This window comes from Prinia subflava, chromosome 2, assembly GCF_021018805.1.
Source record: "Prinia subflava isolate CZ2003 ecotype Zambia chromosome 2, Cam_Psub_1.2, whole genome shotgun sequence".
NCBI lineage: Eukaryota > Metazoa > Chordata > Aves > Passeriformes > Cisticolidae > Prinia > Prinia subflava.
In genome coordinates, this window is record NC_086248.1 from 105,730,591 (window position 1) to 105,756,996 (window position 26,406).

The 26,406-nt window shown below is 42.5% G+C and overlaps 1 protein-coding gene across 8 annotated transcripts in view; it reads right to left on the minus strand.

Annotated features, from left to right (window-relative positions):
- The window catches only part of USP34 (ubiquitin specific peptidase 34), a 110,873-nt gene extending 84,512 nt beyond the window's left edge, over positions 1–26,361 (minus strand). For 4 of the 8 annotated variants that reach the window (XM_063391445.1, XM_063391447.1, XM_063391448.1 and 1 more), the window contains exons 1-3: positions 25,183–26,360; positions 7,565–7,652; positions 3,763–4,183 (exon numbers count right to left, since the gene is read on the minus strand). In XM_063391445.1, coding sequence (XP_063247515.1) covers positions 3,763–4,183; positions 7,565–7,652; positions 25,183–25,798 — 1,125 coding nt within the window. In that variant the 5' untranslated portion in view covers positions 25,799–26,360. Of the gene's footprint in view, positions 1–3,762; positions 4,184–7,564; positions 7,653–24,856; positions 24,997–25,182 lie in introns of those variants that run through there. The other 4 variants (XM_063391449.1, XM_063391446.1, XM_063391450.1 and 1 more) reach the window with 3 other exon arrangements.
- Between the last annotated feature and the right edge of the window lie 45 nt (positions 26,362–26,406).

Consider the following 26,406-nt stretch of genomic DNA (forward strand, 5'->3'; position numbering starts at 1 on the left):
TGAAAAAAACAGATTTGTTGTCAAGTGAGCTGCAGTTCTTAGAATGCAGAAATCCCAAACTCACTGAGGGCAGTTGCACAAGTCCTGAAAAGCTGCAGTTGAGAGACTGAGTCTGGAAATGTGACCTCTGTTCTTGCAGATGGGAAACAGAATAGCCTGAGAGCTCCTTAAGCTTAAATTTATGAGGAAATAAGAGAATTCCTCGTGGGAATCTAATATGGCATTAAAACCCACCATCACTTCTGGAGAAGCTAGAGCAGCTTTCCAGGACCTTTACCTGGAGAAAAGCTGGAGAGGGACTTTGGAGAACGGCAGGCAGGGATGGTGTTGTCCCAAAGCCACACAGCAAAAAGAAAAGGGGGAACAGCTTCAAACTGCCAGAGGGCAGGGCTAGATTTGGGATTAGGAAGAAATTCTCCTCTGTGAGGGTGCTGAGGCCCTGGCACAGGTTGCCCACAGAAGCTGTGGCTGCCTCATCCCTGGAAGTGCCCAGGTTGGACAGGGCTTGGAGCAACCTGGGATAGTGGAAGGTGTCCCCATGGCAGGGGAATGGAATGAGATGAGCTTTAAGGTTCCTTCCAAACATTCCATAATAAAATGTACTGGCTGAAGTCTGAGCTGGACACAACCTTGGCAGAAAGCACATGCATCTTCCAAGAAAATATTTACTGGAAAAGGAGAAGCAGAGAGCACGAGACCCCAAACAGTCAGGGACTGCAGCTACAGACAGACAACTGATTTTGTTTCCTCCTTCATTTCATCCTCTGTCAAGATCTGTTAAATGGTCAGGTAACTCCCTTCAGATTCATTCTTCCCTCTGAGACAGTACAAAGTTCAGGAGTGCACTTCACATTGTTGCTTCTTTCACTACAGGATTTTAGGAGCTTCCTTCTGTAAGTTCTTTTTTCTTCCTCTGACATGCCCATTTCAGGTATTTCACTTGCTGCACTAAGTATGAAAACTATAGGGTGTACAGTCATAAACCACCCTGTATGCAAGGGATAAAAACATCCCATAAAGAAAAAAAGGTTAATTTCAAAGTATGAACATTTCTCAAAAAAAAAAATTAGAAAATACTTTGAGTTAATTTTGTTCAGGACGAAAAGGAGACACAAATAGCCCTGTGGGCACCAAAAAGGCTGATAAATTCCAAGAGAGGTGTGTACATGGCTCTTCTGGACACCAATCAGGCTGTTGTGGTCTTCACTCTCACTTTAGAGATGTTGTAAGGGACACAAACAATTCTTAGCTCGTATCATTTAAAGAGACATCTGTATGATCCTACAGGTAGAGACACTTTTCTGACCACCAACAAATTTTGCTTTGCTGCTCTTTTTCATCCAACTTTATGAGCTCCTGAAAAAGGGTAAACCTCCTGCTTCCACATGAATGTTTTCCTTCTCCACCAGATAGTTCAATGTAAAATGGCTTTGGCAAGCAGCTGAGAAGAGGATTAGACTTCAAGACTTGTCTGCCGCCATTAAGAACAAAGCCCTTGGAGGCATCTGCAGAGCAAAGGACAAGGGAAATATTGACTGCTAATTGTTACCGTGGGAAAGCCTCACACTGGAAATTCTTAAATGGCAGCCTAAGAAGCCACTCGAGGCACGGCAAAACCTTAATGGATGTGATAACTCCATGAAACTGTGAAAGTTCACCTCAAGAATCTAAAACAAGGAACTTCTGAAGTCAGTCAGAGTGGAGACTGGAGTCTGTTCTGGATCAGCAAATTTCCCTTTTTCCAGGCAAAGGAAATTTAGTTTAGTTCCAGGCAAAGGAAGTTTAGTGGGAGAGGGAGAGCTACACCAGCTTCTCCCAACAAATTTTTGGCAGATTTAGGCTGCTCAGGGATCTGTTTAACTTACAAGTACAACTAATGCACTTAAGCAGAGATTTTTTTTTATTTTAGGATCTCTTGAGGACTGAAACCAAGCCTGATTTAAAGCAAGAAGTGCTCTTATTACTGGGACTAATAACTTGTCTCAGTTCAGCTAGGATGTGCTCTAGACTGAAATCCAAAATTAAATGCTAAACCTCGGCGAGTCACTCATGGGAGCAGAAAGTTTTGACATCAAAACAGCAGAATAACAGAATCCTAGTGCTTCCCAGACACAGAAAACATCAGTTTGGAAGAAAAATTATTGATGCTGAGACCTCTTAAAAGCAAAATAAAAAATCTACCCCCCCCGGCAAAACAAAGGTACCCAAATATGGCAGGCTGGCACACCTCCATAATCCAGACCGGGAAACACACAAAGTCTAGCAGAAAGTAAAAAAAAAATCCCTTACCTGCCTGTACCTCAGTAAAGCGGTTTTCTTTTTCAGCTTCCCCTTATGTTTTTAGGATAGCTAATCAATGTATTTGATAATTCAAGTGATGTACAAGAGATGATACATACATTATATATACATTAGTATGTCTGGAGTGTTGGGCATCATCCCAGTACAGCAACCTACAACAGATCTGGGTCTAATCACTCCAAGGCTGCACACCAAGGGAAAAAGAAATCCCATCAGGCACCTGGAGATTTTCTTTTGATCATGTGGAAGTGAAATTCAAAGAGAAAAAAAAATACACGAAATAGTAATTTAAAAGAAGCAAGTGTGATAGTCCACAGAAAAGCTGTTCCAGAAGTGTTCATTCCACATTCCTCTGAAGCCAGTCCTAGTACATGTCCCACAGGAGTGCAAAGATAAATCAATTCACTTTATATCTATACGGATACACTTGAAACTACCTCTGTTAACTTATGCCCATATGGTTCGGAGAAGAACAAGAACCAAAATCCAGCCCACCTGAAACCTGCTGTGTAGAGGCTTTTACCTCCATTTCTTGTCAGGTAGGGCAGCATTCATTCCATAAGAACTGATCAGATGTTGTGACCACCCTATCTGATTCAGCATCTTCTCATTTTGGGCTTAAGTTTATAAAGCAAACTTCAACCCAAGCTCCAGTGAGCTCCCACAACTCTCTAAATATAAAATAAAAGGAGTGGCTTATCTGCACTTTAATTCTCCACTCTTTCTCAGCAGTTTGGTGGATAGAAGCTTTTCCTATATAGTGAAATGTACATCTAATTTGCATACAATTATTCTAAAATAACTCTCTACTTGTTATTAGACTACCACAAGTTGGATCAAAAGCCAACTATGTTGCCTCCACTAGGAAATGCTAACACTATGAAATTTATTTCAGAAATTGTGAATTAAACATGGCAGGATTTTGGAATTCATTTTTTTTTAAGAGGAAAATACGGAAAATGTGAATGGCAGCCATAATAAATACCAGAGAAAAATCAGCACCCTGGAACAAAGCAACCTGTGTAGAGCTCAGTTATTTCAGTCAATTAATCAGCTGTTCTAACAAGTTTGGTCTTGCACAAAGTTTAGTTCACGAAGCTTTGCTTCTACAACCACATATTACAATGAAAAGAAATTGGTAAATTATTAATGGATTACCCTCTGGAAGAAAGGCTTCACTACAGTCCCCTTTTTGCCTACCTGTTATTTAAACAGCACAGTAATTCAGTGTACAGTTCCAGCCAACACTTATCAATACATTACCTATAACAATTCAGCATATTTTAAAGAAAGTGGAAGAGTATGTGCCATTTAGAAAGTTTCTCTGAAAAGCTCTACTGAAGTCAGCAGGAGAGCTGAATGTGCCCATCCTGAGTGAAGCAACAAGCACCACTCTCTCATTAATGAGAACAATTAACCTTGCACCAAGTAATTCAAGACAGACACAAAGAGAAGATGTACCTCTATTGTGGGGTGAGTATTATGCTTGTAAGCTGTGTACAGAGGAAACTGAATCTGAAAGATTTTTGCCACACATAGCAGCAGCTTCTCCTTCTCATCAGTACTCCACAAGCCAAAAGCATCCGTGTTCTTTGCGGGCTCCTCCTCGCTCAGGACACAAGTTCTTGCAGAATCAAACTTTTTCTCTAGAGGTTTTTGTCGCTCTCCATTCTCTTCCTCGGGAGACTCTCTTTCTACATTCAGGGGCTCATCAGCATGATTACTCTGCTCTGGCCATGTTGAATCTATATTAATAGTGCAATGTTTACAGAGCTGGTCCCGCAGAGCTTGGACTTGGGCAATCACTAAGCTAATAAGCGCACAAACTACTTGGTTAAAGATCTCCAGATGTTTATACTCCTTGAAACAGCACAAACATTGTCTGTAAGAAAACAGAAAAAAATAAAAATAAAAATTCCTAGTTAAAATCAGGCAGGTACTTAACCAAGAAAACTCTTCACATTAAAACATTTTAAACAACAAGTTATTTGACAGAAACATTAAATAAAGGAAATCCAAATGAAACAGACTCTACCCAGCAGCAAGTGGGAGTCACAGAACCCTCCTTAAGCCTTGAGAACATCCCATTATTTCTAAATGCTTACCAAAACTATGAAGTCCTTGTTATCATTTAGCAGCTGCTCCAGCAAGTAAAATACAGAAAAGTCTTGTGGGCAAGGTCACTGTGCTACTGAAGAAGTCATGTTTTGCAGTATGTTTCTGACCCCATTTCCTCATCTGCTTTTCTCTATTGCCCTTTACTGTAATAAATCATCCTGACATTCTTGTCAGCTGTGTAAGAACTCGTTATTGCTATTTTCCAATCAACAGGGCTGCAAAGTAATTTTATTTTTAATGGACTATTTAAGTTCACTTCCTTTATCTGCATTTGGATGGTGATCCCATGCACATTGATATCCTTTATCCATCTAGGAAAAAGCAGCTCAAGTATCTCCAGTACTTTCTTCACTTGGCAGGCTCAGAGATTATTCCCCTGCTTATCTACTGACACACTGTAAACTGCAAAGAACAAGGGGGGAAAACTCTACACCATCCCTTTGACAATATCATTAAAAAATCAATTAAATCATCATGTTCAAAAGCTCTAACGTAACTCTGGTTGTGGGCAAGGATAATTATGGATGCCAAAAAGATGCTGGGTGCAAAACCTCTGAGGCAGGTACCCTAAACCCATTGTCTGGGAACAGCTGCTTATTCCATAAAACAACAACCTCCCTCATTCTGACAAAAAAGGTGGAAGATATTCCTGTAGAAGGATTTAAATCCTGGAGAACACAGCAAAGAAAGCCATCATTGCAGTGTCCTTACTTACTGGATAACAAAATTAAGGCTCCATGCTTGTGACAGACTCTGGAGATTGACTCTGCTCTTCTGACTCAAACTCTACTACACAACATAACTGCTGCATGAACTGGGAGCTGTCTTGCAGCAGAGGTGCTCTCCATCTCCTCTTGGACGGAGAACAATGGACTCCAGTCCACAAACATAGTTCTCAGATATTAAAATAATACAAAAATCACATGTACCACTTTGAAAAGAAATCAGTAGACAAAAGATAAGGCAAGAAATCATTAGTGTGTAGCAATTCATCTTTTTCTGCAAATACAGCATTTAGAGACTGGGATTAATAAATTATAATTTTTAGGGGGAAAAAAATCAAGAGAACCCACAGCTATGATAGGTAGAGGGTGCTGCCTCTCTTGATGGAACACAAACATGCCCTTGACCTACAGCTATTAAAGCACATACTTTCTAAATACAGATTTTTTTTTCCAGTGGGTTAGACAAAAAGGCAACATTCAGGATTCCCTAATTCCAGCACAGATACAGTGACTGAAGCATCTAAACCGCTTTGTTGCAATTGTGCAGGAAGAAAAATCCCTTTAATCTTGTGTAAATGGAGTATGCCTTAACCCACGTGAAAAATATTCTTGTCGTTTACTTGTAAGTGTATTTTCATGTTAACAAATGACAACAAGGGACTGCAGGCAAAACCCAGTGTATCCTCAAGCATTTATCCTGGGGGAAAATTATGTTTAAAAGGCCTATCACTCATGCCTAAAAATTACTGCCCCATTTGAGAGCAACAAATCATCCTCAATAACAATGAAAATAGTCTGGTGACGACTTCTCACATACTGGAGAATTCTCTTCCAAGACAGAGGTATGTGCAAAACCTCCAAGTCTTCCTCTGTTGGAATGTGGAGCTCACACAAAGAAGAGCTCCACCAAAACTTGATCAATAAAAAAATGAGCATACTACTTCTCTGAATGTAATAATTTCCAGAAGAAAACTAAGATGGAAACACTACATGCAGATGGAAGAAAAAGATGCTCTTTAGGACAAGTCACCAAGTGATCTTCTGAAGGAAAGCAGAGATTTAAACTACAGGCAACAAAATAAAAGGTAGTTCTTAAGGAAGGTCTCAAACTCAAAACGAGTAGAACTCTCAAAAGCCCGTTTGGCAGAGTAGAGACAGGACATTAATTAAAATGTCAAGTAAAACTTCTTCCTGTGGCCTCTTTGTTAGAGTCTCCTTGAACCAGCTTAAGGACTGCTCTCTAGGCTCTTCCAGTATGAAACCACTACATACAGAAGGTAACAAGGAAACCAGAAGAAAATAAAGAGTTAAATATTATCCAGTCCTTTTTTTTTTCTTCAGGTTGCATTTGTCAAGCTGTAGAACAGAACAAAACTCTGAACAGATGATGACCTGGAAAACTGGGCTGCAATTGTTCTCTGACAAACTTGGCATCTAGGATCTGTCAAGAAATGTCAGGAGTCTGGTTTCTGTGCCTGCTGTGTATTTTGATTTAAAAATTCCTTCTCTGTGTCTAAAAGCACATGGCAGAAGAAAATGAACTTGGCTTATAATTTTCGGGCAAAATGACGAAGAGGAAGTTTCCTGCTTTCACAGGTATCCAAAATGTGACATTCCATTTTGTTTTCAAAAAAAAAAAAAGGTCTTCTAAATACCCAACTAATGTTTTCCAATTTATTCTCTATGCTTTTCCCAATATTTCTTATGGTTCGGTGGATTCAGTTTGGTCTTAAAACTACGGCTGAACACTAAATTCCAAACATCTTCACTGTAGGTTCTTTCTAAAAAGTAATATATTTCCTTGTGCTGGAAAAAAATAAGTAGCTGTGAAGTAATACATCACTACATCATAATGTAATGACATCATTACTTTAAAGAAACAAGGTCAAAACAACAGTAATTTAAATACTAGATTAAAAGGAATAATGTAGTTGATTTAAGACAAAAATGTGCAAAGCATTTTCCTTATCAATTTAGTAGCTATGGGCTGCAATCCTTCATCACCTTGACTCAGAGTATTAGAACACGCAGAAAAAATTCAACATGATGGGTCCATTCAGTCACCTTTTCTTAAACTCTTCTTACCCTACACCCTGTCTTGGCAGAAGATGCTCACAAAATTTCATGCTAAAGCAGCAAGACACATTGTTTGTCACCACAATAGAGCTGTTTGTTTTCTACACAATTATTACAGCACCCAGAATGCCAAACGCACTCAAAATATGCTTTGCCCAAAATGCACTGGGTAACGAGTTTGTTTCCATTTTCTAAGTAGTAGAACAGTCTGTATTCTCCAGGTATCACTTAGCTACACATTAATAATTTGCTAATTCTAATCACTCTCTTATTTTGTATTTTTAAAAGGGAAAACTGCTGTTGAGATCCAGCATCCTCAGCATTCAAACTCAATCCAAAATTACCTTTGCGTCCATGAATTGATGTAAGCAAATATCTTGAGGGCATGTTCCTTTCTGAGCTGCAAAGTATCACCACCTTCAATGTCTGATACTAAAGAAAACAAAAACATAAATACATTAGGAAGAAAGAAACCTAGTGTGCAATTGTTCTATTTTTATTAGAAATTACCTTTGATAGCACAAAAAAGAAATACTTTACTGAAGTAAAAATATCTAGATTTGATTAACAAAGGTTTAGATGTAAGTAACTTGAAAACTCAAAACCGCACAATGTTCTTGAATACTGCTGCAGAAGTTTGTGATTGAGAACACAGCCTTCTTGTAATCCTATTTTTATGAAATATTCCTCATAAGCTTTACTGGGAACTCCTGATTGAAGAGCACTTTCAAGTATGAACTTTCAACAACTTTACTCATTAACTAGATGCCTTGGGTTTGGTTTTTTTGTTTTGCTGGCATTTTTCTCCCCCAGGTTTTTAAATGTCTGCATTTTGGGATGACCCTGAGACCTCAGCTTCCTTTTCCTGATCAGATAAAGACTGGGGAAAACAAGCAAACAAACAAAACCCAAACCACAATAAAACTATCAAAGTAAGAACAATGTGCTGTGTACATATAAGGTTATTTCAGACTGAACTGATGATTATTGCTTTCAAATATAGACACATCTATCATGACATCTAACCATAATGAATCACTAACTGGCAAAATGATAAAGGCTTACCACATTTATTACAGAGGAAACCAGAACAGTTCTGTACTGGGTTCAAACCCCAAACACTTCACTGAGGGATTATCAAATGTCTCACTCTAAAAATGCTTCTACACTCAAATAAGGCAAACATCAGCAGGTTCACAGCTCCACTCACACAGCACCAGATTACAGCCCAGGGCACTGGATTCTGCCTCCTGGCCACACACCTTTCCCCAGCTACCAGCACACAATTCTTGCTTCCTCCTTGTCCTCAATTTCCAAACATCTGTACAATTATCTAATTGCTATACAAATCAAGGTCAGCATTCCTTTTAAGCGGATCTTTGCATTTATAACACAGCCAAGTTTTCATCTCCACACTTCACATGAAATTTCAAGTATTACACACTCACAAATCCACTTCACAAGCAAACTTTGTTGGAAAGGTTCTGGAACAGCAGCGAGCTCTTCAGCACCCCTGCTCAACCTCCTCTCCAACCTCAGCCTTGCACATGGATCACCTGTGTGATCCATCCATACAGGTTTCCAAAAACTAAAGCTAATGAAAGTCTGTGGGCATGGATCAGAAAGCAAAGTTCAGAAGAAAACCACTTCACAGACTAATCACACTGAATACTTATGACTTCTTTGAAATAAGGACATCACGTATGCACATACATCCACCTTTTCATACATATCCATACATACGAATATGAGAACATCCAAAAAGCAGCCTCTGAACAGGATACCATCCAACTTTAAAAACCACTTTTCTTTCTCATTCCTATAAGGCTTTGAAGATCCTACACAACACTGGACAAAGCTCAAGATGGAGAAGCAGACTAAAAGATGGGTATCGCTCAATATCACCTTTTATTTTAAACACCACAAATTACCATGACAGTTGGCTTTCTGAACGCCAAAGCACAGCACTGAAGAAACCAAGAACTCCATCACACAATTTAGGTTAAGCTTACCACAAAAGACAGATCCTTAGTTATAGACAGTATCTAAAAAAAATAAAAAATAAAAAAAACCCTGCCCAGCATCAAAGGTTCATAAAACCTCTGTTTTCCCAATTTTGTGAGCATTGTTTCACTAAGATGAATTCCCTCTAACTTGGCAAAACATTGTTGGCAATTTAGCAGCAAGAAAGCTGATTTTACCCTGTAGGATCTTACACATACACTCCTAACACTTCCCTCATCCCCACATCATCCAGCTCTAACAAGCAGGACAGTAACTCCAACTGCCAGAGCAGCCTTTTCATTGCTAAAGTTTCAATCACTCCTAAATTTCCCTCTTTGAGATTATAAAGAACTGAAAGTTAAGCAAACTGGCTCCTTAAAAGCTACAACTGCCATGTAAAGAAGACGGAATAGAGAAGTTATGGAAATACTGAAAGTAATGCCCCAGGTCAAAAAATAGGGAGGTATTTGCACAAGTTGGAGAACCTGTTATTTTCCTGTTCATGTATTCTACATCTCACACACTGACCAACCTCTACTGGTCTTGTTTATTAATCACTGCTAATTAATACAGTGGCTACAGACATGATTTCCCTTTGGGAAAATACCTAGAAATAATGTTGAGCTTATTCCTGAAAAGACAGGAGGCTCCAAACAGGAAGAACCACACTGAGGCTGCAGTTTTTCATGGAGCTTAGCTAAGTCTGTGCCACTACCAAAAGGGTTAGTGACACATGCGGCTTCTCCTTCTGGACCTCAGCTCCAGTTCTCTTTTGCTCCTTATCAGAAATTATCTTGTTCAATTAATTTGTGTCCTCACAACCAAAATTTCAATCTTAGGCCTTTGAGTTGCTCTGAGTGTCAGCTCTGTGGATACTCTTGATTTACAGCACCTCTGTTTAGGGGCACATGTAGCTCGAAGTACAGATACAATTGGTTCTGAAGCAATCTGAAGATTTTTTTAATTGAAAAAAGTACAGGTGGAAAAGCAATAGGAACAAACACACTCATTGTCATTGCTGGACATTTGCTGATTTCTGCCAGTTCGTAAGAACTTCCTTGCTGCACGATTTCACTTCCAAATGATGATGTCTGCCTCTCCCTTGAAATTAGTTCTCTTCTGCCTTGAGTGGGCCAGTAGTTAAACCAGACTCATTCACTTAAGAAAAAACCTTGTCCTTTATTCTCTCCCATACTCCAGCATCCTGCCATGCCTCAGAACCTCCTCAATCAGCTGCCTCCTCACTTTCTCACACTTTCACTGTTTCAACTCCAGCAGTAAAAATCACATCAAACTTTTCAAAAAACTTCTATTGCCCCAAGCCTCCTTCCTACAAATTGATTTGGTTAGACAAGACTTCTCCCTAATTTCACACCTAAGACAGTGATTCCCACAGGATGCATTGAGTTATCCTTGTGTCCTCTAAGAGCCTCTGAACCTCATCAAAGTAGCAGCCTGAGTACTCTCATGAATAAGCATTGATAATACGTGCTCCAGAGCTTTCCAGCCAGGCATTCCAGGATCTCCAAATTTCTGTCTCAGCAGTGGCACTTCAATCCTAGGCTCAGCTCCTTCATGTCTGCAGTGGCTGCTTCTTTCTCCAGGCACTCACCAGGCAGCAAAGTTAGAGATGCTGCTCTCCTTCCCCATCTCTGAGCTCCACTTTCTTCTGCTTCCTTTAATTTGCTCTACCAACTCTTTCTTCTCAGTTAATGCCTCTTAGACCTTTCTACCCACCAGTCCTTCCTTTCCCCTCTTACCCTCCTTGCACACAAACACCTCCATCCTGCACTAGATGCAATTTCACAACCAGTATATCCCAGTTCAAGCCTGCACTACAATGGTATCTGTAACCACGCATTTCAAACAGCATCAGCATTCCCGCAGCAACCCCGGGAGCCAGAGTGGGAAGGGCACAAACCCAACTGGCCAATCCAGCTGAAAACTACCCACATTCTTGTTGGCTTTGTAAGCCATGGAATACTCGGGCTAGCACTTTGTGAGCAGGGGAAGCTGGGAAGTGTGAGGAATGTGGAGCTGGGAGAAGTAAACACATTTAAGCGGAGTTGTAAAATTGCCCCGCCCCATCTGGAGCAACTTCACCCCAATATTGCTCATCTGCGAGCAAAGATGTGATTACCACTAAAGTCTCAAACAAACACAATATTGAAGGCTTTAAACACACAGAACTAGCCAGCAGAAAGAAGGAAAACTAGGATGCAGGTAAATTCCAGCTAAATATATTCTACCAATATAATGCAGGAAATGGGGTCTTTCCACGTACTTGCAAGGGCTCATCTCAATGAGCAGTCACAAGATGGTTTTGTCACAGTAAAACCATAGAACAAAAAGCTGAGCTCATAACTAAACTGATTTAACATCTTCTAGTGTATAAGTTTTCAGATATTCCTAAAAAGAAAAAAATTAGACTGACTTAAAGTGTAATTGTTTATTCAAGTAGCTGATGAGAAGCCAAAACGCACCATAGTCAAAGGAAAAATTTAAAACATTTCATATTAAAAAAAAAAAAGATAGTTTCCTTGCTGTTTCCCCAGTCTCCTGTTTTACTTGGCTAGCTCTAAATGAAAACTTGGGTGATTTACCTAATCTTTCACAGAAGGGTGATTTGCTAGAAGTGTGTTACAGTGCTACAAACACAAGCTCCCCAACGCAGAAAAAACCCTACAAATAAATTGACTAAACTAAGAAAATGACAGAAAACGAGAAAAATCAAATCAACTGCTAAGAACGGGGCAATACAATTTCGAAATACAACTGTGACCGAAGGAAGCTAAGCTCTTAAGTGCATTTCTAGCAAGAACTTGGGAGCTAGAGGAACACACTGTAATTAGACCTCAAGGACAACCATCATGCTGGACTTGCCGGGAATATCTTATATCCAAAGGTCACTTATCATACCAAGTACAAAATCAGTTGGCAAGCAAAAATAATCATCTTTAAAAGCATACTTTCTCTACTTTCAGCAACATAACAGAGTCAAAAGTAAACAATACAATACTCTTTAAGATCTGTAACTCTCACTTCTCCATATCCCAAACTGTGACGAGGTCCAGTTGCATATGGATTGTGCTCCCTCCCCCTCCTCCCCCAAGCCTCATCTGATATCAGTTTCTCATGGGAAAGACCAGATCACTTGCAGAATGAACATTATTCTCAGAAATTGGTCACTGATACAGAATAAACAGAGGAAATGAGCCATACACCAAACAAAACAGCATTAGGAGCAATAATACTAATCTTGAAAGAAATCTGTATGTTTATATATATATATATAAATGTATAGCTTTTTGTGTGAATATCATTGTTCCAAAGAGAACCAGCACATTTTTTCAATGCATTGAGATGTTTTCAGTGATTAGCAGGGGGTCTCTTTTGCTTAGGATCAACAGCATGCAAGATGATAGTCACAGAATTCAGCATCTCCCATTCTGTTTCTACTTTCACCTATTAGAATTACTTTTTTTATTATAAAGAATTCATGACTGCCTTTGATTCGCCAGAGCTCTTCCCGACCTTCCTGGTGCCATCCTTGACAAGTCCAAACTTCCTTACAACTTTTCAGTGAGGAAAAAGTCTTCTTTCTACCTCTCAGTCTCCATAACAGAAAAACATCCGAGAATACTGACTAGATACACATAATCAAAGAGAAACACAACTGCAGAACGTCCTGGAAAATACAAAAAGTTAATTCTTCGGAATTAGAAACACTTGTTCAAATGCCAGGAACAACCAGATCTGTAACCCCAAACTCGACTGCAATAAAATTCTCTAATGGCCTGGTTAAGGTGCTTGAGTGCCTTTAATGCTACCTTGATGATCCCACTCATCACACCTCTAGAGCATTACAGATAACGACAACCATCTCCATCCTATAACACACCTCAGTTCATTTTAAGTCTACATCAAACTCTAACCTTCTTGTATTTATAAATATTACAGCTTGCTAAATGGATTGCTTTCCTGCAACCTTTTGACTCTGAAGCATCCAAATATTAAAGCACAAATATTTTGAATACAATATAAAGGCTTAAAGACAGGAATTAGCAACTTTAGGAGTCTCATTTCCTTAGGAAAAAAACAAACTGTGATTGTGTCAGACACAAACTTTTGAACAAAGGCAATCGCAACAAAACTGCTGAAGGTTTGCAAGTCTAAGTAATACCGTGTTCCTAGGAATGGAAATACAGGAGCTACTCAAAAGAGGAAGGAAAAAGCAGTTTCAACTGGTGTCCCAGCATCATCTGCTGGTTATTCAGCACCTGAGTAACTCCTCACAGCCACCCTGAGATCAGAAGGGCCTGAGGAGTTTTAATTGAGTATTCCAGTGCACAGTACACAAAGAGCAGAATCAGCCTTGGTACGTCCATCAACCAGACAGCATTTCTAAGATATAACTTCACCAGAACAGGGAAAATCAGCTGACCTCAGGTAACTGCTGCTTTTATCTTCCATTTCTCTGCAAAGACCAACAAGTTCTCTCTTTCAATCTCTACGTTTCCCTTCTCATCCCACCTCCCAATCTTCTCCACCAAACACCTGTTCTCCTTTAATCATAATAAGTAAATGCAGTCTGGAGGAAAACAGCAGCAGCTGGCTCTGGGCAGCTGCATGCAACTTAAGAATTGGCACTTTGCAGAGTGATGCCACCCTGAAGTTTTCATCATGCTAGGCCATGTTTGCTTTGGGTTAAAATGCCCCCTTTTAGAATGGCTGCAGATGTCCACCTAAACCAAAAAAAAGTCCTTCTTGAGAGCATCTTAGGAGTTCCACCTTCTCAAAGAGAACTTGCCACAGCCACTGCTTCCAGGAACAGTTCCACATTGTTGTAAACACAGCCCAATGCCAATTATCAGATGATACCCAGATTTACCCAGCACACTGGAGCTGGTTCTACCCACAACTACCCTAGTGAACCACAGTCTAAATAAACTCTTAGATACAGCATCCCAAATGTAGAACAGCTGTGCTGCAGCATGAGCCAGGCCAGGTCTAGCAGCAGTACTACACCTTGCAGACAAAGCCAAGCCGAAGTTACTACACCTTGTAAACTCACTCTTCCCTCTCAGTGAGCCACAGCTCAAAGTTCACCAATACTAAATCCACGGACACCTAACAGTGGAAATCTGGTCAGAATAAGATGGGAATGTGAAATGAAGCATTCGGGCTGGGTTATGCCAATGAGAAACAAGCAGTATCCCATGGACTACTGAGTGGCATGGATACAGAGGAGACTCCCAGCACAGGTTCAAGGAGCAGAATGAGCTTCCATCAGTTAAACACTGTGTAATGCATACATGGCCTTTTGGATCAAACACCTGCAGGAAATGGGTACGACCAGCTCATGGGATATCTGGCTGGGGATGGAATAAACTGGGCCAAACTCCATCTTGGTATAGCTCTGCTGGCCCAAGAAGACTGACCAGGAGTCTCCACACTGTCCTTTTCACACCCCCAGCTTCTGAGGACTCCTTGCATGGCACAGCAGGAATGCACAAAGCTCTCCTGGCCGGTGGGATGCCCAGGCTGCTGCATTTCCGTGGAAGCCTGGCAGGACAGCAGGGCTGAGCCCAGGCCCAGCAGTGCTCATCAGCACTGGCTCCATGTCAGTCATGTCAGACAAAAGGCGTCCATGAAAGGATCTGTGAGATCTCTGCACTGCACCTCCTAATGCTTCTGCTATCTTGGGATTCTCAGCAGCCAATATATTGCAGTCCTCCCCCTCCAGGGAGAGACAAGTTACATATTACGAAGGAAAAAAAACCCACAAAGCAATTCAAAGCAATTTCAAAGCATCTGTGCTACTCAGTGGAGTTTAGGAAAAAAAAAAAAAAGCAGCAGTCTTATTTCAGAGTCCTATTTTAACTCAGTATTGTGAATTGTCTTTGACTCCAAGACAAGATGTTACAATTCTGGGAAGACTGTGTTTTTTTCTTTGTATTGAAGTTATCATAGTTCCTCTTTTAATTAAGAAAAAACCCAACAAAACAAAACAAAAAAGCCCAGCTCAATTTAGGCAGCATTTCCACAATCAAGTCTGCCTGACATCACCAAAACACACACTAGATGTGGAAAGTCAGGCTGCCCATCATAATATTTTGACAACAGCCACTGCAAGTTTCTTAAGGAATCAATGCAGGATTGGACAAGCTCTGCATAATTCGAGCATTTCCTAGCATATCACTAATTATCCCAAGGTAAATTTCAAAGCTAGGGCTGACAGTGTCAATGCCAAAACTACTGCTCAGATAAAGGATTGCTCGCCTTCAGTCTAACAAGAGAGTACTTGCATTCTTTCCTTTCAATAACATAATGTATCAGTACTTGAATGACTCTGGGTTCGAATATTTTTTCTCTAATACTCCAGCTCTGAACTTCTTTTAAAATACTACTTTAAGGTAAAGAGACAGAACTCAATCTATCAAACTACTTTAGAAGTAGAACAAAGGTTTAATTGCATAAACAAGGTTCCAAAAACTAAAGAGGTTTTCTATTAGTTTTAATTAAAAGTAGCAAGGAATGCAAAAATTAAAATACTTACTCCAGGAAGCATTCTATTTTCAAGAGAGAACTTAGCAAATTAGTTCAGCTGTACTACTTGGCACGCTGTGAATCAGTTTCAGGCAACAACAGCAGCTTTCCCCCACAACCAGAAAGAAAAGGCCCACGACTGAGCCACCCTGGCCCATAAGAAGCAACAGATTACTAGATTTACAATAAAAGCATGGAATGACTGTGCTCCAGGTTTCAGGGACAAAATCTATGAGAGACCAATATGATGAATTCATTTCTTGACGAGTATATTTAAACCTGCTTGAACAAGGAGATGAGAGGTAAATGGCCAATGGGTCATTATCCTCAATGGAGCTGCGGGCAGTTCACTGAGAGCCCAGGAAGAGCTTGCTCAGCATATGAACTCCAAGGCTTTATTTGTTTCCATCAGCACAGGTGCAAGCAACACTCGCTCAGAAAGGACAATAATATTCTGAGGGCAGGCTAGCAATGAAGCCACTGTCTCTCTCAACTTTCAGATACACACTCCAATTTTGCATTCCTCTGTGCCAGATAATCTGTATTTAGTAATTCTCTCAAACACATGGTATACTAGGTAATTTATTGGCTAAAGCACTTATATAATTTTTAAAAGCTAGTAGGTTGAAAGATATAAGAGATGGCTGAAGATGATGCACAGGGTCCATACAAGTATATCCAAGAGAGCAGTTAAGTTTCATGACAAGCGTCCCCCATGATTAGAAAATGTATTTACAGATGCCATTTTGATATAAACAAATGTTTTTACAGGTCTCATATCAGCAAGTACACATGGGACAGCATCTGTAGCTATGGCGACACAGAGTTCAAAGCCAAGTCACTCTGGAAGGACTCAAACTGGCACTGTTGTTCAGACCCACTGAGTTTCCAAGACACTGATGGAAACTGATTTCAATTTCTGATCAGCTTCATCAGACTGCATCTACTCTAAATATTACATCAGCAGATCAGGCACTGACACTTAGGACCTGAAATACTCTGGCACAAGTTTCACTTCAAATATTAAGGAAAAAAAGGTAGCTCAGAGGCAAAAATAGTTCAACCCTAAAAAAAACAGCAAGAGTTTGTTGTTAGCTGTGAAAGAAGTCAGACACCAGCCAATACAGACAAGGATTTACTGCACTGACCGTCCTTCAACTAAGCAGGAGAACTTACTTTTATCAAGTTTTTGAGCTCACACTCCCCAGTGTTATCCCATAACAGTTCCAAGAAAGAAAAATAAAGTTTTCAGTCTCTTGTATCAGCTGTTGCCTGTGAGCTCAGAGTGCAACCCCAGCACACACCTCCTGTCCAGAACACAGGGGTCTGACAAGGGTGGGTAAGCTGTGCCACGCAAGCCTTCTGCAGATAGCCCATTTCCCAAATCCCTCACTAGATATGGATTGTCTGGCCCCTCGATAGCTTTTCTGGAGCTGCCCTCCCTAGCAAAGACCTCACTGTCCATTTCCAGCACTGTTCACAGCTTCTCCAAGCAGACAGAGCACGATGTGAAAGCACTGTCAGTTTTGTTGATGCCCACAGAGTTCAGAATGAAATCTGATGACGAGATTTGCAAGGAACAGAGACTACAGGCAGAAAAAGACTCTGAAAAATTTTTCAGTTCACAGCTCAGTTTTTCAGTTCACACCCACTTAAGAGTAATTTCACTGCTGGTGAAAACCATGGGGTTTGTATTGAAACGTAAATTATGAAGAATTTAATAATTACGTGTTACAGAATAATAAATAGACAACTGAGCACTTCCTGAAGATGGAATTGAACTCTTGCAAAAAATTATCAAATGACCCCAAAATGAGCCAAGAAGGACAACAGAAAGATACAATGAGTGTTGAACAACACAGCATAAAGCACGTTTCTATACACGATCACACAGATGAAAAACTCTCAAGTGGAAGTCAGTGCAATGAATTGGAGGCTTCTTCAATGTGTGGAAAGTGTGGACAAAGGCAAAAAAAGTTTTGCCACTCACCTCCTTGATGGGAACCAATGATCTGCAGGGATGCTGCTCTAGAGACAAGTCTCAACTGTCACAGGTTTCCCAAGTCTTATTCACAGCCCTTCTACAAATCAGCTGAAGAAAGGTCAACTCCCAAAGGTGCATTTTCCACAAGGATTTTTTCTGACAAGTTTTAACTTCTTCCACCAGTTGTTCCAGCACTAAATCTCATGAGCAGCTCTACATAAATGCACAGAACTGCAATGCATTTGCACCAGAGCTCACTTGAGAAGCTCACTGTCCACTAGACGTGCTGGATCTGAACAACTCCAGAAATAAAACTTTGAAAATCTACAACAAGCTGGATATTTTTACCTAGTGTTAAGAGCACCACAGAAATCCTCACAGTTGCATGTCCATGTTTAGCATTCAGATTGCAAATCAATTCCCATACAAGGAAAGGAACTAAGCGGAAAGAATGGCTTCTCACCTCTTCACATTTTCAAGAAATTGACAATTTGCTGCACAAAATGAAGGAAGAAATCACCTCAATATAAGCTTAAATGACAGAAATTAAATGGCCATACTTCTGTTTAATTGCAACATGCTGTTACTACAAGCAGCACTGAGTAATCAGCACAACCACTTGCTCCTGAGGATGGTAAGAATCCTTTTCACTTTGTCCTGGCATCCAGGCAACTATAAAGGTGTAGCTTGGGCTGCAGAAATTCCTATTAGCTACCTGAAATAAACTCAGAGAAGAAAATAGACAAAAAAAAAGGAACCAAGAAGTAAACATTGATCTTCCCACCCAATCACTAAAATGCCAAATCACAGCCTGCTCATCACTTGGACACAGAACACAATTCCAGGATTTGCTTTTCTGACTCAACCTTAGTTGAACGCAGAAAGATGGAAGCAAACTGCAGTGACACAGAGATATCAAGTAGCAAGGAACTAAAACCCCTAACACAGAAAGTCTGTATTAGCAATAACACGGTAGCAAAAGAAGCAAAAAGGAATTCTATGAATTAAAGGAATGGGGGAGGCTCATAATGCCCTGAAGTGTCTCCATGGCAGACAAAACCATCAATCTCCCAAAGCCAAGGCATCACCTCCAAGGCAGGCCAAGGCAAAAAGAGCCAGGCCTGCTCTCCAAGATCCCGGCCCTGAACCCCAGAGTGACAGAGCTCGAGCACCCAGTGTGCCCCACCACACCCTGCACCCCCTCTGCATCCAAGGACAGCTCCAAGAGCTGCTCTGGTAGGAGAACCAACACCACCAGCATCCCGCATAGCCCAAAGCACATTGTCTGGGATTCGGCTCAGGAATTGCTTGGGACTTGGGTGACTTGAAAACTACCCTTATGGAGGGAGAGCAATACAGCACCAAACTCATCAAAAGAATAATCAACCTGGAAGACTCCCTACATGGGAAACATGATGACTTCAAGCTCTACACTGATCAAGTGTCTTTTGAACATGAATCAAGGGATGCTTTTTCTTTCCTGCTTTCTTCATTTTCCTTGAAGTTATCCACTGACTAACCCACTCTACAGAAGCAGAGCCTCGTGGCTTTAAGGACATGATTCCAAGTACTTAGCCAACAGAAGATTTCCCCATATACAATGAGAAGCATCTTGGTAAATACACATCAGTGGTCTGTAACTCACAACAAAACTCGGCAGAATGGGATTTATGTAACTCATCTTCAGCATCACTGATCAAGTGGCCTGAGCAATGAGAAAGAACCAGTTTGCAGCAGCCTGAACAGGAAAAGTCTCAGGACAAAATCATTTCTGATCGCATCAAATAACATGAACCAAAATAACTGTACAGAACAAAAGCTGAAATATCTCTCCAAAACTAGAAGCCTTTTAGCTATTAAAGTCACAGAGTTTAAGCTTCAATTGCTTTACAATTACAAACAAACCAACTTTGTCTTAGTGTCACCTTCCCTTTCACTTTAGAAAGTTCACAATTCATGAGGATACAAGTTCCTCCTTCCTTTTTTTCCCTGCTTACTCCAGTTCATTTGGAGTAGCACTTCAAAGTCCATAACTATAATTTAGCAATGCTGCTATAAAGAATAGGGTTATTTTCATTTCCCTTTAAACCTGGTTGCTCATTGCCTTAAAAAGGGTCAAAATGAAAATAAACATGAAAACATTACTGAATTTCAGTGTTATAAACAAGTGACTTTCTTTTCTTCAACTGGAGACAGCAAAGATCCAAAAGGTTGGGCAGTTACCCCAGTAAATCCTCCATAGCATCTCTGCAGAGGTTCCGAACATGGAAATATCATTTAAGGGGAAAAAAAAGAATCTTTGAAAAAAAAAAAAAAAAAAGCAGAGAAAAAAAGCCATGCAACAGAGACAACTTCTACAGTTTTGCACAAGAGGAATCATCAAACAGCCAAATGAAACGTTAGATCTGCACAAAACACTAGAGGAAATCAAGTAATCAATCCTGAAGTTTACAGGTAACCACTGTACAAGTGAGAGCAGCTCTTGGAGACCAAGTGATGCTAATGATGCAATATTTGTAATAATTTTATAACACATCCTCAATATCTGAGTTCTCATAGCATTAAATATTGATCCTCTCCAGATCCCAAAGAGCAAACTGAATGCTGCAATGTTTTGGAGCAGAGTTTCTCACCTACCTCAAGGTAAACATACCTTCACCCAACCTCCAAGGCTACTCTTTGTACTCCCCACATGCCAGAAAAACACGACAAGGAGTCAAGCCAAGAATTTCCAGCATCCCAACTCAGGGCTACCCTGAAACTACACAAACAGTAAAGCACTCCAGCACCTCAAGTGTTTTATGGACCTGATCATTCTGGGAGCAGTTCTGCAGGCCAGCTGACAGTGATAACAGAGAGAAAAACAACGTGAGTCCACATTCATCTCCTGTGCTTCAGTAAACTGCAGGGGTTTGTTTTGGGTTGGTCATCGGGTTTTTTATTTTTCTGGTTAACTAAAGAGAAAACATAAGGAGAAAAATAGCCTGCAAGCGGGTGTAGTAGAATAACATCTAGAAGGCTCTAATTATCAGTGTGAACTGGTTTTATAATATTTCAGAGCTAATAGGCTAAAGAGGTAATAATTGAAAAAAGTGAAGCGGAATGCTGGGAAGAAAACAAACTTTGTTCCCAGAAACTAGGGACTGGGAATAACCGAGGCCTACCAAGGTAACCTAAAACCACAGCTGCCACTACATAACAAAACCTATTTTTCCATGTTGTAATCTTCATTTCTTACTTTCATAAAACCCAAACCAAACAAGAAGAACAAACCAAGCCTAAACCAAAATCATCTACGGGGTTTTAAGTCAACACACATCAAGATCAGCTGCAGTCCCAAAGGGAAGCCTCGTAGCAACCGAGCTGAGCTGGGCTCTCTGGGACACGCCACAGCCAGGACTGAGGACGCTGACTCAGGACTGGTCTGAGAACCAGAGCGGCACTTTCAGCTCACATGGGCACTCCCAGGACAGTCACAGCTCAACAAACACCCAGCACAGAGCACCACATCCTCAAAACCTGGGAGGGAAGCATCCACAGGGATGGCGTGGATCTGCAGGCAGCTCAAACTATGCCCGTGGCTCCAGGTGGGACACAGCAACCTGCAGAACTCCCATAAGAGACCCGAGACAGCCAAACCCACCTCTGATGTTACATTTCTGTGTTTGCAGCCTCATTTTAGGGTTGAGATTATCTGGGTATCTATGCAGTGCCTAGCTAAACAGAGCTGTCCTGATCAGGGCCTCTGGACAGCACAGAAATGTAAATATTACTCAAGAACAAATGAAACTCAATATAAACCCTCCTAGACTGACAAGACCTGGCATCCAAAGAAACCAAGGAATGCAAAGCATATCAGGGTTCATTCTGGGATACAGAATGCTGTAGGTTAACATAAAAGCACTGAATATCCTCAGTGCACTTTTCCTGTAAAAATCTGTACACATTTAAATGAGCCCCTATAATTAATGCCATGAGAATCTGTTCTTAAGCCCGTCGTAAATAAGTGGCCTTATCTTAAAAAGCAGTCCATTGTGTCTTCCTTTTTTTTTTTTTCCTATTAAAGGCTACTAAAAATATTTATATTGTGGAAGATTAATTAGAGAAAAATCAGTCTCTTTATAGACTTTACTCCTATTAAACCCTGCCTGGGATAACGTAAATGATGCTAAGAAACCTACAGTGAGAAATTAAGACTCTTTGCTCTGACTGAACAGATTGTCTTACAGTGCAAAGACTCCTCTAAAGTCTGGGCATTTCATAGGGGAATTTACATTTTACTGAGTTCCTGGATCAAATCATAACTTGAAATTACTACTTCTCAGGAAATAACTTCAAGATCAGGGAATTTACCGGTTGAACATGCAAATGCTGAAAATCAAGATGCTGCAAGGGAAGAAAAAGAAATACATACCAAGAAACTCAACACTGCTGATTCCACCCACAGAATATTGCCTGCTTCTCATGCTTAAGCACAGCAATGTATGTTAAATACATACATGCATACTTACAAACCCTTGGCCAAAAAATAAGCTTATCAATCCACAGGTGTCCAGTTCAGCACCTCAGGCAGCCCCTGAGTGCCACAGAGCCAGGACTATTGACTGCCTGTGACAAAATCAGGACGTAGGACCTGGAATCTTCCCAGGACATAACCCTGGGCGTACCCAAAGGTCACTGCTGGACAAAATCCCCAGCTCTGCAGTTATGGGGTGTGGATTAATACCGGAGCAGGTCGCAGTGGGACTAATATGCTTCAATAAAAACATGCCTGTCTGATGGCAGAGCTGTTCAGTTTCACCCTTCTGTCAGCCCTCAGTTGGTAACTTCTTAGGAAGAAACCAGGAGCTTCCCACGTGGTCCTTCCCAAACACCACGCTGAGAGCTGCTGTCACTCCCCCTTCCAAGTCAACTTCAATGCGATCGGTACTAAATTATATTTTGTAAACATCAGAGCAAATGAAAACAAAGGGCAGCGTGTGGCCATGTAAAAATGGTTTAGCAAGAAAATTCCAAAAGAAAGGAGATGCTGTTTCCTGGACCTCTCTGAAAACCCTGCTTGGGTAGCTGTGAGAGCTGATCCCAAGTGCTCCGTGGGCAGCAAAGGAAGCTGCTGGCAGCCTGTGGCTCACACATTTCGGCCATGACCCCATTCTTTACTAGCACTTTTCATTTCTGCTGCAGCATTTTAAAAATCAAAGCCTGACATCCTTTTTGTGTTATGTACCTCTCGTTATTACTTCAGGAACACCAATAACTCAACTGGAAGTTATAAAAGAAACCATCCCTTTGGCACAATTCAGTCTCACCCAGTGAGAAGGGAGCACCACCACACATCTTTGTATCCAAACACACACACCAAAGAGCTCTGGTGATTTACAGTGGGCTCCTTTCTCTGAAGGGAAGGCCAAACCTAATGTCACTTAAGCAGCATTTTTTGAAATTAACTACATAGCAGCAGTACTTCAGAATTTTCCTAATGAATTTTGACTTTCAAAGACATATTTCCTTCTACTTAATAGCAGAGATATATCTTGTATAATGCAGAACCATTAAATTATCCATACCCCGGTTATATATATATATATATATATATATATATATATATATATATACATTAAAAAAGAACTGTTAAAGTGGCTGAAGACATTGCTTTATCTATAGAGGAATATCCATCTCCATCAATCCCAAGTACCTTAAAACACCCATAAAAATCATTTCATACTGGAATTTCAGGGATTCCTTGAAATATCAAATTTAGTGTTACTTTCTTCTGTTTGATCATACCAATCCAAATCAAGTTTAAGCAATGATTACTTATCAATCCATCCAAAGCAAGTGAAGTTTTCTTTTCCAACAAGCAGCTGTCATCATATACAATTGATAATTTAGTCTTATTTTGACCCTACTGTTTAAATACCCATTCTGTGTGTAATATCGACATAATCTGATTTATTCCAGCCTCTGAACTCTTCTGGAAGTTACTTTTACATCCACATTTTTACTTCTCTAATGAAATGCTGGCCATCACTAAATATCCTATTTGCTCAGCAAGAAACAGGCCAACACTCAACTCCTGTAGGATCCTAGGGAAGAACAAACAGGCCATGTGTGGAAGTGGGCCTCAGAAGAGTGAAGACAACTCTACCCAAACCCTGTCCTACACAGCATTCTGTGCTCCACTCTGCTGGAGCAGGAATCGCAAAGTGCAACCAGGAAAAATGCCTTGTTTAAGATCCGAGATAGTTAAACTTCTCTCTAATCACAAACTTCAGCTGCTAAGTTGTTTCAATTCCTCAGCATCCGTAGAAATGGTGGTATTTTGGTCTTTGTTCGTGAGGCAGAGCTCCTGAGAAGCTGGGAAGGTACCTTGGCTGCCACGGAGCGCAGGTTCCAAGGGATACACGAGGCCTACAGGGAATTTCGTGCTCCAAACGCTGCTGATTCCAGCGGCAGCGGGGGTAACACCTGCTGTATCCCCCCTCCGACCCTGCCGGTAACACTCGCAAAGAGGAAACTTCGGGAGGGAGCCAGAGACCACCCCCGAAGCCAAACCCCGGCAGCACCTTCCCAACCTCGCCAAGCCGAGCCAGGCTTCTCCAGGCGCCGCTTCCTTCACAGCTTCGGGAGACTCGCTGCCCGAAAAGCACCTGCACCGCACACCGAGGCCAGGCACAGGGAGAGGGAGGCAGGATCACTCCGAGCCGCCTTTGCTGCTGCTGCTGCTGCTTAAAAGGGACCCAGCCCAGGCCCGGCTTCCCCGGAGCGGCTCCAGGCAGCTCCTCAGCCCGGCCAGGCCCCGCCGCGGCTGCCGGGGATGCGGATCCCGAGGGAAAGGGGGGATGGAGCGGGGACACGGCGGCGGCAGGCCCGCCCCAGGCCGCGGGGAGCGGGGAAGGAAGAGGGAAGGAAGCGCCGAGCAGGGCATGGAGGGAGCTCCTCCATGGCAGGGGAGAGAGGGAACCCCGCGCCCGGGAGGCCCGAGGCGGGCGGGGAGAGGCGAGCAAGGAGGCGAAGCGGGGCTGTAACCCGGTGCAGAGGAGGGTCCGCGGGGTCCCGGCCCGGGGGGAGGGAAGCGGGGGAGGGCGGCCGCACTTACTCTCATTTAACACCTCCAGCAGCTCGGCGCAGCTCTCACACATTGTTCATTAACAGCAGCAGCCGCCGCCGCCGCCTCCTCCCGACCATTGATTGATCCGCTCGGTGCTGCTGATTGATGATTGATGGGGGCCGGGGCGGGGGTCACCGGGGGGGAGGGGAGGGAGGGGGCGGGAAGGAATGGGAAGAGAAGGGGAGGGAGGGGGGGAGAGGCAGGGGCCGGTCTGGGATCCGGGGCGGCTGATCAATGCAAATGAGCCTGTGGCGGCGGCGGCAGCGGCGGGGAGGAGGAGGAGGAGGAGGAGGAGGAGAAGCCGAGTCACTCACTGGCTCCCAGGGACTCCACGCGCCGCCATTTTGCTGAGGGGGAAGGAGGAGGAGGAGGGGACCGGAGCGAAGGGGGGGACAGGGCGCTCGGGCGCCGCTCGGCAGTTTCCGACCAGGCAGGAGGAGGCGAAGGCGGCCGAGTCCCTCCTCCTCCCTTTTCCCTGTCGCCCCGCCTTCCCACCGCGGTTCCGAGCGGCAGGATGGCGAGCGGGGAGGAGGAGGCAAGGGGGCGGGAGGGTAAAATGGCGGCGGCGGCGGTTGGGCGCGCGCCCGGCGAAGGGCGGGAAGCGCCTCTCCCTGCCCTCTCCCCTTCCCCCTGCCCTCTTCCCGCCTCCCGCGGCCGGGAATCTCCGCCAGGAACGCGCGCACGCCGCCGCTGTGACAGCGCCGGGGGAGCGGCTTCTCCTGGCCACCCCTTCCCTGGGTGCCTGGAGCCGCGCTCCCGCCGCGCTCGCCGGCCTGCCTCGGGGACCTCCCGCCTGAAGGGAGCGCATAGCACGCTAAGCCGAGCTCCGTAGCGAGGAAGCTCCCAGCTTCCAGGCGGGTTTCCAGGTCTTTCGGGTGCTTTATTGGCGTTTTCCGCCGTCGGGGCGCGGGACGGAAGAGCCGCCGCCATCTCCTTCCCGCCCAGCGCGGCCGAGGGGAGCGGGGGCACCTGTGGGCGCCGCCGAGCCGGACCCCGAAAGTGGGCGCTTGGAGGGCTACGGTAGCGTGTTCTACTAATAGCGGATTTAATTGTACCTCGTGGTTTTCCGCCCTGTTTTTTGTTTGGTTTTTTTTTTTTGGTTTTATTTTTTGGTCCCCCTTCTTGCACCGTGATTTATTCTGTACAATGAGTAATGGCATCTGTGACTGGCTCGAAATAGCCTTTTGTGAATAAAAGACGCGGTCAAAATAAACGAAAAACTTTAAATGAGGATACATAATTTATGCTGTTACAAGTACCAGTTCACTCCGTTTTGGGTACGTTTTGAACGAGGTTTCAAACCCGTGGATGATAAATTTTCAGGCAAACATCTGGTTTCCATTAAAAAAAAAAAAAAAAAAAGCCCAACCCTTTTGCCATCTCTCGATCCTGCTCCCTCTCCCAGGTATATGTAACTGGAATGTGGATCACATGATAGATCTTGGCTGGTTTTTCTCCCCAAAGTAGGCACTTCCGAGTATTAAGCGCTATTTTTTATTTCTGTAGTACCACCCAGTGGTGAGTCCGTGTGTTAACTC